This window comes from Ictidomys tridecemlineatus, chromosome 2, assembly GCF_052094955.1.
Source record: "Ictidomys tridecemlineatus isolate mIctTri1 chromosome 2, mIctTri1.hap1, whole genome shotgun sequence".
Classification (NCBI taxonomy): Eukaryota; Metazoa; Chordata; class Mammalia; order Rodentia; family Sciuridae; genus Ictidomys; species Ictidomys tridecemlineatus.
The window spans coordinates 199,093,970-199,109,220 of NC_135478.1; the positions used below are offsets into that span (position 1 = coordinate 199,093,970).

The 15,251-nt window shown below is 38.4% G+C and overlaps 1 protein-coding gene across 1 annotated transcript in view; it reads right to left on the reverse strand.

The window, feature by feature from the left end:
• Positions 1–34: 34 nt before the first annotated feature.
• Positions 35–15,251, reverse strand: part of Asb4 (ankyrin repeat and SOCS box containing 4) — a 58,439-nt gene continuing 43,222 nt past the window's right edge. The window contains exons 4-5 of the mRNA XM_005331807.5: positions 6,374–6,487; positions 35–2,246 (exon numbers count right to left, since the gene is read on the reverse strand). Of these exons, the coding sequence (XP_005331864.1) occupies positions 2,058–2,246; positions 6,374–6,487 (303 nt within the window). The 3' untranslated portion in view covers positions 35–2,057. The remainder of the gene's footprint in view (positions 2,247–6,373; positions 6,488–15,251) is intronic.

The window sequence follows — 15,251 nt, forward strand, 5'->3', positions numbered from 1 at the left end:
GAGTTTTATCAGTAAATAAACAACACTCAAAGAGGAAAGGAAAGAGAAGAGCTTTATTTAAGTTCTGTAAAGTTCAAAAATGAAGAAAAAAAAAAGCTCACTTTAAGTCCACAAATAAACATTTCTAAATGAGTATTCACATATTCTATGCTACATTGATATAGATGTTTAAACACACACAAGCTAGCTGGAAACATTACTATCTCCCCAAATAGGAGGAACACCACCTCCCCTCCTCCTCAGCATCAGCTTACTTGTCTAAGTCAGTATGTCACAGATTTTTCTGCCAGAACATTCCCGACAATGGAGGAGAGCTTGCAATCCTTCAAATGTTCCTCCGTGTGTCCTATACCACTCACTACAAGTATACTACTTTTTGAAAGTTCATGTTTTATATGAATAATTCATGCAAATTCAGCATTCTGTCCTATGATAGAGAGCTCATATTCTCCTAAGTTAGTTGAGTAGAACTAATATTTCAAAAAGATTATTATATCTACCTATGGTTTTTCTTCCACAGCACAACTGGGTAGGAGAATCCCAGTTCAGAAGCACAGCCTACTGGTAGTCTAGTGGAATATTTGACCACATCTCTATTCAACACACAAGCATACAAAGTTATATATGATGGAGGACCACACAAATAAAAGATACCTGCTTGCAACTGGCAAATATATTTGTTTGCACTTAATTACTTCTGCTTTAACCTATTAAAAAAAAGCAATGCTAAGAGGCAATAAACTTATCTAAAAGTGACTATCAAAAACAAAAAAAAGTGAAGCAAAGTTAGCCTCATAAACCAAGAGACCTAGAGGTGAATTATCTAAGTTCCTCTTTCTAGCAAGTCTGATTAACACACTTATCTTTCCAAGTTTCTCAAACTTGTACCATTTTCAAAAACTCTATTTACTTCCTGAAACCAGCTGTCACTAGCAAAGTGCTCCTTATCTTCTAGCTAAAACACTCCACGTGTCAGTCTATTACATAAAAAGAGCAAAATAGCTGACCAAGTCTTTCCCCTTACACCCTTGCTATCAATAGCCCACTTTCCTGACCTTCCTTGTGCTACATACAGGAGCCACTGAGTGGGTATTATTTTTCTCAAAGAATCCAGGAAGGTACTAAATAGGAAACTAAAATAAGACAATATCTGGATGTTCAGAGACACTCAGATACTTTTACCCTAACCACAGCAGAAGATCCCTCTACTTTACACAATCCCTTCACTCTTTATTATCATGCTTCAAAGAAAAATCACACACTTCATGTCAGAAACACAACTTTGAAAGCAATAAACATGAGTCTGCACCTGTACTCTTGCCCCGATCTCTTCTATAGCAGTTGCCTGCTTATAGGTCCGGATCCTCAAGCTAAATGGTGAGATCCTGGAGAGTAAGAGGAGTCCCATTGACTCATCTCTGCATCTCCAGTCTCGCTTAATGGGTGTGTATTGAAACGGCCATTCCTGACTATTAAGTGGACTGGTCTTCCCTTCTCGTTTCTAATCAGACTCAAAGATCTCCCTGTTTTGCCTGTGCTCATGTGCATTCTTCACTAAAATTGAGGAGCCTGGTGTGGGGAATAGGAGTTTGCAAAACTAGTGACAGTAATTACTGCTAAATGGTCATGAAGGAACACGCCAAGTTTAAGAGGCCCATCACAAAACCTGCTATGTTGCGAACTATATGGTAATGTAAACTTATTACTGATAAGGTAGAGAGTGAGAATGGTTGTAAGAAAACATGGGTCCCTGATGAGATAATATATGCAAAGTTTAACATAATGTCTCCGGCACCTAGTAAGAGCGCTATACCTGTCAGCTGTTACTGTCATACCAGTACCTTGTGAACACATTCTTGTCTTTGAAAATTCCTTAACTTTCCTTGTTTATTTCCCCTCACCATGATACTCCAGGATTAATGACATAGTGTTTTTAAAGTGTTTTGAAATCCCTGAAGTGTTATAATCAACCCAAGTACCATTTTATTTATGCAAACTGTGTCTACCCAGCGAGTCCACTTAAATATCTAGGATTGGGAACTGCTGTCTCATAAGGCTTAATAAATGATTCCCTCTGGCTCTAAAAGCAAGTACTTTTTCAATGACAATGGGAGGGAAAGCAAAGGAATTGCTTTGTGGCATCTGTTGTGTAATGCTCGTCGAATGGCACATCTCGATAAATGCATGAGGGTTCTTGGAGAGTTGCAGCATACGGTGAAGAGAGAGTGGTAGAAATCAAAGTATCTCTGTAAAGGAAGACATGACAGGTTAACGTTACAAATATATGAATAAAAATCAACAGTGATGCATTCAATCCCCACTTTATACCTGAGGGCAGCCTTCTAGGGTCTCTGATGTTGAGACAAAATTAAACATCAAGCTGAGATGAGGAGGTAAGAAGGAGGTACATAGAGAGCCAGGAGGAGAAATAATACTGCACAACTCAGAACCCAGGAAATGAGAGAAAACATACTCACGTGAGATATCTGGATCTTTTCAAATTAATCTAATATTATTGCATGTCCTTTATGTGTCTTGTGTGACCTCCAAATTCATATATTTAATGGGAGTAGAGGATTAATGAAGCTCAGTCAAGTGAAGCAACTTTTAAAAGTAAAAGAGCTTAATAAGTAGCAGAAAACAATTGCACACCTAAGCCATCGACCTCTAAGTCCAGGGAACTTTGCACTCTATACTTGATGCCTCTCTGTGTGTTGAGGACAGTCTGTGATTTTAAAAGCAAGGACAGGGTACTCTGGGGAAGGACTGTTTTACAGAGACAGCTAAGTACATAAGTCTACAGGTGAACGTGGCTCTGCCAGGGGCTTTCTGTATGACTCATAGCTTGTTTGCAATACTCCATTTCCTGACTAACAATAACTACATCAAGGCATTTAAAAGTTAGTAACATAATCCACAGACACTACTAAAATCCAGAGTATCATCAGAAAGTATTTTGAAAATTTATACTCCAATAAGCTAGAAAATCTGGAAGACATGTAAAAATTCCTAGAGACATCCTACCCTCCCAAATTGAACCATGAGGATATAGAAAACTTAAACAGACCAATATCAAGTAATGAAATTGAAGCAGCTATCAAAAGCCTTCCAACAAATAAAAACCCAAGACTAGGCGGATTCTCAGCTAAGTTCTACCAAAACTCTAAAGGAGATGAATACCAGTCCTCCTCAATAGAAAAGGAGGGAACACTGTTGAATTCATTCTGTGAAGCCAGTATCACCCTGATACCAAAACCAGACAAAGACACATCAAGGAATGGACACTTCAGGCCAATATCCTTGATGAACATAGATGCAAAAATTCTTAATAAAATATTGGCAAACTGCATACAAAAACACATTTAAAAGGTAGTGCACAATATACATCTAAAAGTATTCCCCACTTGTTTAAATGGGTGAATAGGAAAATTTGTTATAAAACAGCAAATCAATCTCCTTTCCCTTAATAAAAATTTGAAAAGAAAAAAAAAAGTGCACCAAGATCAACTGTGTTTCATCCCAGGGAGGCAAGGTTGCTTCAAGACACATAAATTAATAAACAGACCACATAATCCACCACATAAATAGTCTTAAGGATAAGAATCACATGCTTATCTCAATAGATTCAGAAAATCATTTGACAAAATGCAGCACCCATTTATGTTTAAAACACTAGAAAAACTAAGGACAGAGAGGACTTACTTCAACATTCTAAGGCTACATACAACAAACCTAGGGCCAATATCATACTGAATGAATAAAAAAGCATTTCTTGAAAGCATTTCCTCTATAACCAGGACCAAGATAAGGATGCCTACTCTTACCACTCCACTGTAGTCCTTGAAACTCAAGACAGAGAAATTAGGCAAGTGAAGGAAATTAAGGAGATATTAATAGGAAAGGAGAAGTCTTTGTTTGCTGATGACATGATTCTAAATTTAGAAGACTGCAAAAACTTCACCAGATTTCTTGAGCTGGTAAACAAATTTAGTAAAACAGCAGGATATAAGATCAACATATATAAATTAATCACTTGCCTATACTACAACAGTGAATCTGCTGGAAAAAAAATTAGGAAATCTATCCCATTCACAATAACCTCAAAAAACATAAAATAAAATACTTGGGAATTAAGCCAATGAAAGATGCGAAGGACCTCTACAATGAAAACTATAAAACACTCAAGAAAGGAATGGAAGAACTTAGAAGATGCAATGACCTCTCATGTTCTTGAATGGGCAGGCTTAATATTTTCAAAATGACCATACTACCAAAAGTATTATACAGATTCAACGCAATCCTCATCAAAATACATTCTTCACTGAAGTAGAAAAAGCAGTTCTAAAATTCATTAGGAAAAATAAGAAACTCAGAATAGCCAAAGCAATCCTAAGCAAAAAAAAAAGCAATGTTGGAGGCATCACAATATCAGACCTCAAACTATACTACAGAGCTACAGTAACAAAAACAGCACTGTACTGGCACCAAAACACACATAAAAACCAATGGAGCAGAATAGAAGATACAGAGACAAACCCACATAAATACAATTAACTGATGCTAGACAAAGGTGCCAAAAACACACGAGAGAAATGATAACCTTTTTAACAAATGGTGCTAAGAAAACTGGTTATCCATATGCAGAAGAATGAAACTTAAATCCCATCTCTCACCCAAAATTCAACTAAAAGCAGTTCAAAGACCCAAGAATTAGACCAGAAACTTTGCAATTGCTAGAAAAAAATGTAGGCCCACTGAGTTCCTTAACAAGATTCCTAAAGCACAAGGAAAAAAAACAAAAACAAAACAAGAATCAATAAGTGGGATGGCGTCAAATCAAAAAGCTTCTGCACAGCAAAGAGAACAATTAAGAGTGTGAAGAGAGAGCCTACAGAATGAGAGAAGATCTTTGCCACCTGCTCCTCAGATATGGCATGATTATCCAGAATATAAGAGCTCAAAAGCTTAACACCAAAAAAACCCCCAAATATCCCAATTAATAAATGGACAAAATAACTAAACAGACATTTCTCAGAGGAAGAAATGAAAAAATGTTCAACATCTCTAGGTAAATGCAAATCAAAACTACATTGAGATTTGATCTCATTCCAGTCAGAATGGCAATGCTCAAGAATACAAATAGTAATAAGTGTTAGCAAATACGCTGGGAGAGAAGTACATTTGTACATTGTTAGTGGGACTGTAAATTAGTGCGACCACTCTGGAAAAGCAGTACAGAGACTTCTCAAAAACTAGGAATAGAACTACCATATGCCCAGCTATCCCACTCCTCAATATATAACCAAAAGATTTTAAATCAGCATACTATAGGAAGACAGCCACATCAATGTTTATAGCAACACAGTTCACAAAAGCCAAACTATGGAAGCAAACTAGGTGCCTTTCAATAGATGAATGGAGAAAGAAAATGTGTTATGTAAACACAATGGAGCATTACTTAACTAGAAAAAAAGAATGAAATTATGGCATTTGCTGGTAAAAGGATGGAAGTGGAGACTATCATGCTAAGTGAAATAAGCCATATCCCAAAAGTCAAAGGTCTAATATATTCTCTGATATGCCAAAGCTAATCCAAAATAAGGGGGAATAAAGAAAGAGAAGGAAAAAAGGGGAAGGAATTCCATCAAAAATAGAAGAAAGGTTAGTAACTAGATGAAAGGGATTAAGATGGAGGGAGAGACAGAATAAGGGAAGAATAGTGGAATAAATCTGACCTAATTTTCTTATATACATATATGAATATACCACAGTGAATCTCACCATTATGTATACCCATAAGACACTAATTGAACAAAAAACCTATAAGTAAATAGCAGAAGAATCAGTAAAATAGAGGGAAAGAAAAAGGTGAAGGAGAGAGAAAGGAGAAGTACTGGGGACTGAATTATAGCAAATTATATTCCATGCTTTTATAATTATTTCAAAATTAATCCTAATGTGATATATAACTAAAAAGAAACAATTGTTAAAAGGAAGAAAAAGTTGGGTGAAATGATCTACACAAAAAAACTATAATTTCCTGGTTTAAAATATTATATAAACAACCCCGAATCTTATCATTTAATTCGTCTAAATTGATGGAAAGTAAAACTTCCACCTTTCTTTCTGTATTCAACTTAACCTTAAATAGAGAAATTCCCTGAGAGACTTCTTAATGTTGTATGTTTGATAAAGCTATAAACTCTCTATCAAATATATATAAACCTGAATTTACAACCCTTTTCTCGTTATATTTGAAAAGATTGTTTAAATATTCTCAAAAACAATATTTTTTATTAGAAATTTCCATACTTGAATTTCAGTCTATCAATACTTGGTAGTGAAAACCAGAGGAAATAAATTAATTATTTACCTCCAAGTCATCATCCGGGATGGCTCTTCTCCACTTTATGTTCCACCTGATGTGTTCATAGGCATTGACCACCACTTCAATTGCTTTGGGACAAGAATGGCAAGCCTGTATCACCTGCAGGGGAAGCACAGTTTCATTGTTCAATGCACACATATGATTCATGCATTCTGCTCACAGAGACATCAAGAATTCATAGCTCATGGCTGGTTGCAGTAACGTGCATGTGTAGTCCCAGCTACTTGGAAGGCTGAGGCAGGAGGATCCCTTGAGCCCAGGAGTTTAAAATCAAGCCAGGAGAAAGAAAGAAAGGTGCAGGGGAGGAAGGGAAGTGATTAACAGATTCCAGTCCTGCTAGGCTCCTTGGAGAACTTAATTTCTTTGATATGTCTCATGGTAGATAGGGCTATTAATAAAAGCAAACTACCTTCCTCTACCATCTTCAGTGAAAACGAGGTGCTAATAAAGCAGCTAGGATCCTGAAGAATTTACTTGCCCTGCCCATGACTGAAGCAATCTTGAGAGAGAGATTCTCAGAATATTCTTCCTGCTGCCTGGGAAACTCTCCTAGGTCTACAGAAAATTTTGTTCTCAAAAATCCGAAAGTCATTAATTCAAGGACCGAAGCTCACTGATGATCATGAGATAAAGCAAACGTCAGAGTACCATGCGAGTTGACCAAAGGTATCTCTGAGTACATGCCTGAAGAGGATTAATGTCACACACTAAACCACACTCACTGGTTACTATGGTATTTTAACTTTCATGAACAAATAAAAGATGATATGAACCTTAGTTATTTCATTAGCACCCTGTTCAACAGTTCATTGGCCAACCAGAACACAGGAAAGTTGATTCTAGGTGGCTGACATGTCCCATAGAAGAAAGAATAATTTCATTTTAGATTTTAGACCAAACTGTATATTTATTCAGTTCACTTAACAGATGTTTGATGTGGCCGTAAGGTTTGTATCTATCTCAACCATAGTCAAGTACATTATAATGGTAAAGATATATAAAAAAAATACCCCCAAAATAAAATACATTGGTTCCTAGTGAGACACTGATCATAAGGATGAGAGAAAAAACCAATGGAGTCAATTAGTTGGCCCATGTATGTAAGTGTTACTTTACATGGTTTTTAAAAATAGGAACTAAAGAAGTTCTAAGGAGAACTGTTTGGATTGTGGGCAGTTAGGAAAGATTTCTTGGAGGAGTTGAATTCAACTTGCAGCTGTGTTCCACCTGATGCGTTCATAGGAATTGACTACAACTTCAGTTGCTTTGGTGTGTGTCAAAGAGAAGTCTAAGGTGTGTGTGCACCCACCTTGCTTGCACAGAATCTACAAATATAGCTCTCCTGCTGAAACAGAGGTACCTCAAAACCTGCAACGAACAACAGTTTTATCCAACAGCTTTCTTCTTTCTCTTTTTCCTGATTATACAAAGTTACTCTCTAACTCCTGGCATGATAACCTCAACAGGAGCCACACCTGTTTCTAGTTCATTTTTAATAATAAAAATCCCTCCAGTCATTCTAGATATAAGAACAATGTCATTTCAGTAATTAAAATGTTCATTAACTGAACAATTGGAACTGCAATTTTTATTTCTAGGGTCCTCTCTCCTATAGCCCAGTCTTACTTCAAGCTGTAAAACTCCTGTGGAAATGGAGGTTTTGAGGGTAGGATGTAGTAGGAATACTGGTTTTTTGCCCCCTGCTTCCTGGTACACAGCTCTTTTTAGGTCTTTGGAATTTCCAGAGTTAAAGAAGAATCTTTGGTTACATGCAACAAGCCCCATTGGTAAGGAAAGAACAAGCTTTGACTTTTTGATTTTTGGCATGTTTGTTTTGTTTTCAGCACTTCTCCTACCAACCACAACCTCCAGGGAGGGGAGAACTGGAGGTCAAGTTCAATCACCAATGGCCAATCATTTAATCAATCATGACTATGTAATGAAACTTCAGTAAAAACTCCTGTTCAGGCCAGGTGTTTTGGCACACACCTTTAATTCCAGCCAACTCAGGAAACTGAGGCCAGGTGACCCCAAGTTCAAGGCCACTTAGTGAGACCCCAGGCAACTTAGCAAGACCCTGTCTCAAAATAAAATTTTAAAGAGAGGTTGGAAATGTAGCTCAGTAGTTGAGCAACCCTGATTTCAATATCCCATACCACAAACACACATGCCCGCACCTCCTAAATCACCACACCTCTTCAATCAGAGTTTCTGGGAAGGTGAGTACATTCAAGGGCTGGAAGGTGATGTGCCTGTGGAAAACAGTAGCTCTTCTCTGCCTCCATATTTAGCCCTATTGTTCTTCTTTTTTTTTTTTCCTTTTTGTAAATTTTAATTTGTTATGACAGCAGAATGCATTACACATATAGAGCACAATTTTTCATATATCTGGTTGTACAGCATGAAACAAAACTCAACTCAAAGTGGATCAAGGACCTAGGAATTAAACCAGAGACACTGTGTCTATTAGAAGAAAAAGTAGGCCCAAATCTCCATCATGTCAGATTAAGCCCCAACTTCCTTAATAAGACTCCTAGAGTGCAAGAATTAATATCAAGAATCAATAAATGGGATGGATTTAAACTAAAAAGCTTCTTCTCAGCCAAAGAAACAATCAGCAAGTTCTTTGTGGGCACATACGTGGGCACATGTTTTCATTTAAAACCTACCCAACAAATGGGCCGCCATGGGAAGTGACCCATCACCAGTGAAGGTGCTTCTGACTCCCGATGAAAACACTTCTCTCTCCTATGCCACTGGACAAGCAGCTCTAGTCACAAACTTGCTCCTTTCACTTCCTTAATCATGAGTCACATATCAGTCCTATTTTCCCCCTTGAAGAGAGAGACCGTAAATTAAGCTCTCTCAGGAATCCTCCTCAGACACCTCTCACTGGTGTGAGAAAAGGAGAAGGCGCTTAGGCCTCCACCATTAGAAGAAAGTCATGCCTCTGCATGTCAATGACTCTGGAAAGAAATTTTCTTCCTAATTTCCTGGTCTGTTTCAACCCCTTAACTTCATATTTTTGAGAAAAAGATCACAAAACTAGTTTTTTTCCCACTTCCTTTACTAGTTCTTCCTAGATCATCCAGCATCACATTTTTCAAGGTAGAGTAGTGAGTACCTAATGTCTTAGAGTCTCATGAAAAATTATAACAGAAAGATTATTATTTTAATGCCCAGTTTAGTTAGTAAGTGTGAGTGTGTGTGTGTGTGTGTGAGTGTGTGTGTGTATGGTGGTAAGCTCAAACAGGAAAGAGTCAGAGCTAAGAGCAGGTACAACAAAGGCAGCTGACACTGGAGAGCCAATGTGAAGACCTTGGGAAGGGTTAGAGCCAATCTATTCCTGCTATTAGGAGGCCTTTACTGAGTACTTGGTTTGATACTATGACAATAATTCTGAGAAGTTTATGACCTGTTTTTTGTTTTTTGGGTTTTTTTTGTTTTGTTTTGTTTTGTCATGTCTTCAAGGAGTTTACAACCTAGCTGAGGAGAAAAGACAGATATTTCAAAGAGTTAGAGAGCAATCTAAGTCAGTAAATAATAAAAGAACTAACTCAAAGATCATCAAGTGTCCCCTGAGCACCATGAGCAAAAGCACAAAGGAGAAAACAAGCACATCAAGGGCAGCGAGCAGGGAGAGGCTGGAGGGGGCTGGGAGCAGCTGTTCAGCTCACATCAGGGTTAGCCCTGGAAATGGAGAGCAGGAAGCCACGGGAAAGAGTCTGCGTGGCCTCGTAATAATCAGATATGGGCAGTAGAGAATACAATGTGAAAGCCTAAGGTCAGGAACAAATAGGGCGCCCCTGACAGACATGAGAAACCTGGAAGGGCATAGGAATTTGGGCATTGAACAGATAAAGAGCAGGAGGATATTTCATCTGTAATGTCTTAATGTTCACCAAAAATGTGCACAAAGATGGCTCTAACCAGAAGGCCAAGGTGGAGAGAGAGGAGCTTTGTGTACCCCCAAAGCATGTGCTGGCTAAAGCTGGGATGCTGAGCAAACTCTAAGTGTATATAAATGGAAAAGATCGAGGACCAGCTTCAGAAATCCTAATAAGAGGAGGGAAGATGGAAACTTGAATGGTAGCTACCACAATTCAAGGACTTCCTATGTACCAAGTAAGGACTGTGTTGCATCTCTACAGTTTAGCTTGCTGTAACCTTGCAAGTTTAAAAACACAGGTAGAGAAAATTGACACTCCAGGTCACTTAATCAGTAAAGGGTAGAGCCAGGATTCAAATGCAGTTCTGCACAACTCCAAAGTGAAAAGAGAACTAGACATATCAGGGTAAAAGATGCCAAGTGAACGGAGTGTTCAGACCTGAGTTGTCACTGGGGTTGTGAAAACCCCAGAGATAAAGTCAGATTAAATATTAACAGATTTTATTAGAAGGCCAAGTTACCAGGAGTAAGGCAAACAGAAATAGGAAAGGACCAGATTGTGCGATAGAGGATGGGTGGACACTTGTAACTGGGGCTGATCCACCCTCATCTTTAAGACCTCTCACTTCAGAGTGTAAGGTTCTAGAACCCTAATAAATAACTTGCCCTTCTGAATTAAGAACTCATTAAAAATGAAATGAAGATGACAAACAATTGGAGACAGGGCTGCCGCCTTTAATACTGATGAAACTGACAACATGTTATATGTTGAGTTGTGGGGCCACACAAAGCTTGACTAACTCTATCCCCAAATTAATTTTATTCCCCAAAAGTAAATCTGTCTCTTCCCTAGAAGCAGAACTCGTGCCTGGAAGTTTGCCACTCAGAAAAAGAGAACAGTCAGACATCCTCTAGGTCCAAGGTATATTGAGGAAACTCACTTCCTCCTCTCCACTGGTCAGTCTGTTAATTGGAATGAAAAGATCAGGACAGAAGCTGTTGGGGGGTTACTGACCAGAATTTTCCTTATAAAAATTTGAGACAAAGGAAAGGGCTGTTCTCTAAATAATACATCAAAACTTAGCTTCAGTGGGAATCAGGAACAAGAAGATACGATGAGAGGATCATCAGAAGGGGATATTACCCCCCAAAAAAAATTTTTTTAAAGAATTTTCTGCATCTAACACGTCTGTATATGCCCATCCCTTCCCACACACGTGGGTGGCTTGAAATTGGCCATGATAAGCATGTTTACAACACAGAAATCACCAGGTCATGTTTAAGTTTAATCTGTATTGGAAACATGGCCTCCATTAAGTTATTAAGCCTAGATACCAATGAAACAATAAATCAAGGCCTGCTTAGTATTATAGTGTTTTCACTATACAGACAAGAACACAGATATATACAGTAAAATAATTAGGAAATGCAGAGAATAGAATTAGGAAGTAACAGGGGTTTTTTGCTTTCTTTTAGTATATTTTACCTTTTAAGTTTATGATTTGAGTTTTAATAATGGCTGCATGTAACAATCAGGTCTCAAAACTTCTGATAATTTCACAGTCAGGTCTCATAGGTTACTGGAACCCAATTCCAATACACGGTTCTTTGAATACTCCCCATATCTAAGAAGCTCAGTCACAAGCCAAGACACACTCAATGTACACACTGAAGTTCTGAATCAGTAAAGTCATCAGAAATAACCTGCCCCGTGATCTGATCCAAATGACCAAGATGTGAACACTGATTTAATGAGAGGACATATTCACAAGCATGTTCTGGGTACAGTTCTCAGAGTCGTACCACTGACCATGGCTTTTTCAGCAATCAAAGAGCAACCCTGTATCCTCAGTCCATAATGGGGTAAGAGGGTTACTGGAGCCAGTCACCCACTGCTAGTGGACCTCTGAAGACCCAGCATTCCGGAGCCTACAGAAAGTGAACTGGAAGGATCTGGGTTCATGACCATGAGGTGGGCAGGTAATTTCACAACACCATGGTCTGTGAAAATTGAGGTAAATGGGGCTACTCTTTTCTTGGGGTTGTGATGAGGATGTTAGAGATGTACCTGTAAACAAAAGACATAGACAAAAGCTAAAGCTTCCCAAAGGCTGAGCACTCGTTATAAACTGCCATCACAGCATAACAAAATGTTCAGAGTTGCAAGAGACTCTAGAGATAAAACAGTCCCCCTACTATATGGAGATGAGGAAACTGAAATGTGGGTTTTTGTTTAAAATTCAAAAGAATTTCCTTGTTAATTCAAAGATTTTGCTAATACTCAATATGGAATAGCATCCATACCATAAAGACTTCCAGACACATTCATTCCTCTGTAATTGAGGAATCCAAAAAAAAAAAAAAACAAGTTACCAATATAGTCATGATAGCTAAAATTAGTCTATATCAAAAACATACTTATTCTAAGCCTGGTGCAATGATGCACACCTGTAATCCCAGCTCCCTGGGAAGCAGAAACAGGAGGATCTGAAATTCAGGGCCAGCTTTGGCAACTTAGAGAGACCCTATCACAAGAAATAAAATAAAAAGGGCTAGAGATACAGCTTAGTGGTAAAGCCCTTGCTGTGTGTTCAGTGCTCAGTGCTGCACCAAATATATATATATATATATATATATATATATATATATATATATATGGAATTTATAGAAAAAGAGTTTAACAGGAGGCTCAGCATATGGTTTAAGGGTCATCAAAAAAACTGACCTTTATGCTCTGCATTCATTCCCAGGCTACACTGGCTCTTCAAGGGATCCAAACGACACAGTTGATTTTTCCCTAGGTTTCCTTACCTTCCCCTCCTTGAGAACACAGAGCAACTGAGGCAGAATAGATGTGGCTAAAAGTTATTCTTCTTTTGCTCCATGTTACCTACTTCTTAGCTGGGGTTGCCAGACTTAGTACATAACAATAATGCAGGCTGCTCAGTTAAATTTGAATTTCAGACAGACAACAAATAAGTTGTCGTATAAGTATGTCCCCAGTTTTGCCTGAGAAGGGGTTATGCAAAAATTTGTTATGTATCTAAATTCGCATTGAACTTAGTAAGTGGTATTTTTTTTAATCTGGAAATCCTATTCCCAGTCCCTGTTCAAAAATAGTTCAAACTCAGTTGTGCATATGGGAATGTAAAGCATTTGTGCTTTGGGAGCCAAACTTCATGTGTTCGGTGTTTCTATTTGCACCCAGCAGATCCCTGCATATCACAGGGTGATGAATTCTCTCCTTTCATTAGGGTTAAAAAAAAAAATTAGGTGGTTTCAAATCTTAACTTTCTGCAATCTTTAAATGCAAGAGGTCCAAAGTCTCCACCGCTGTCATTAGTTTTTGCTGACATTCTCACTACTATATTTTCTGCTGACAGAAGACTTGGTTCTGGGGGCAGGAAGGCTCCTGTTAGCTTGACGGCCTCCCAGCTCTCCTCACTGGCTTATTCTAGAACTAAGACCAACTGGACGCACCTTCTCAGGCCTCAGTAATTTGGCCAGACAATGGTAACAAAAAACACCCTCAAAAGAAGCAAACTTAAATTATCACTTGATGCCAACTGTCAGAACCTGGATCATCAAATGACAATGGACTGCTCTAGACCCCAAAGCAAGACATCACTGTCTTCTCTTTGCCTCTGTCTTCCTGGAAAGCAATAGACACCCTGGGAGCTTCATCCCCTAGGAGTCTCTGGAGTCTCTCACATCATAAAAGAACAATTAGAAAAAAAAAAAAAAAAACCACCTCTGTGTACAGAGGTGACAGCTGGAGAGTTTTAGACACTTCCTCTCATCATCTCATCCTTAAATGCATAAATATCACCCGTTAAAAAAAAAAAAAGATTCAAGACAAGTAGTTTCTGAGTAGTTCCTGCCACTCTTTCAATCCAACTGCCACTTATAAGCCACTTCAGTAGAGAAATTGTAAAGCTACCTTTGCCCTTACATATTGATATATTTGTGCGCAGAAATATGCTTGATAATCAAAGAGAACTGCTTGTATCCTGGGCTTCATATAAGCATTTTTCAATGGCAGAAATCATCTTTACCGCCCCCCAAACCCTCACATTATCTTTCCCTCCCCTAGAAAAATGTCTTTCTTGCCCTACAAGAAATCCTAATCTTGGCTCCCTGGGGTGTCACTTCCTACTGAATTATGCTTAGAGGAAAAAAAAATCAAATGTCCTTTTGTACCCTGGAAAGCAATTGCAGACCCTATAATTCTTTTTTCCCCCGCTTATGTAATTTATACATTGGCTTTCAGTGAAATACACCCTCTACAAATTTGCTTTGTATTTGGAAGACAGCATCTTCAGCTCTGACCTTGTTCCTTGTAAATAAGGAAACTGAATTCCCCTTCCGCAAGAGAACAAATCACTTTATCTTCTGGATAAATGAATCAGTCATTTACTTGTCGTAAAGATGACTTTCTCTTTGGAATTTCGAGCTGTTGAGTAGTTGTTCTAAATCACTTTCAAGCATCTGCATAGTAAACTGAATAGTTTTTCTTCAGTTTTTCTTTGGAAGGGGGCCAGGTCTCTTACACATTCTGTTGGGTAGCAACAAAAAACGATTTTAATACCAGCCTTTTACCAGGAGCCAACTCTGTCTTAAATCTCTTTAGCATCCAGCCAAACTAGAGGAACATGGCAGAGCACGTAGAACTGAAAAAGAAAACACGAATGGTGGATAGATGTTTCTTGGGACACAGGCTAGTGAAACCCCCAAGAGGGTTAGCAGGGGAGATGCCTACACTGAACCAAGAGCATATCTTTCCAGGAGGAAGAGAAAAGGATGCAGTGTGGTTGAGCTCTAGCCCTGGACTCATGGAGGACTCACTACTCAGACGTTCTTGAAAAGTTCATATTACTTCATTGTTCACATGAGGAATTTGGAGTCTCAGATTGAAGAACTTATTCAAAACTCATACAGGGGCTGGGGCTATAGCTCAGTGGCAGAGCACTTCCT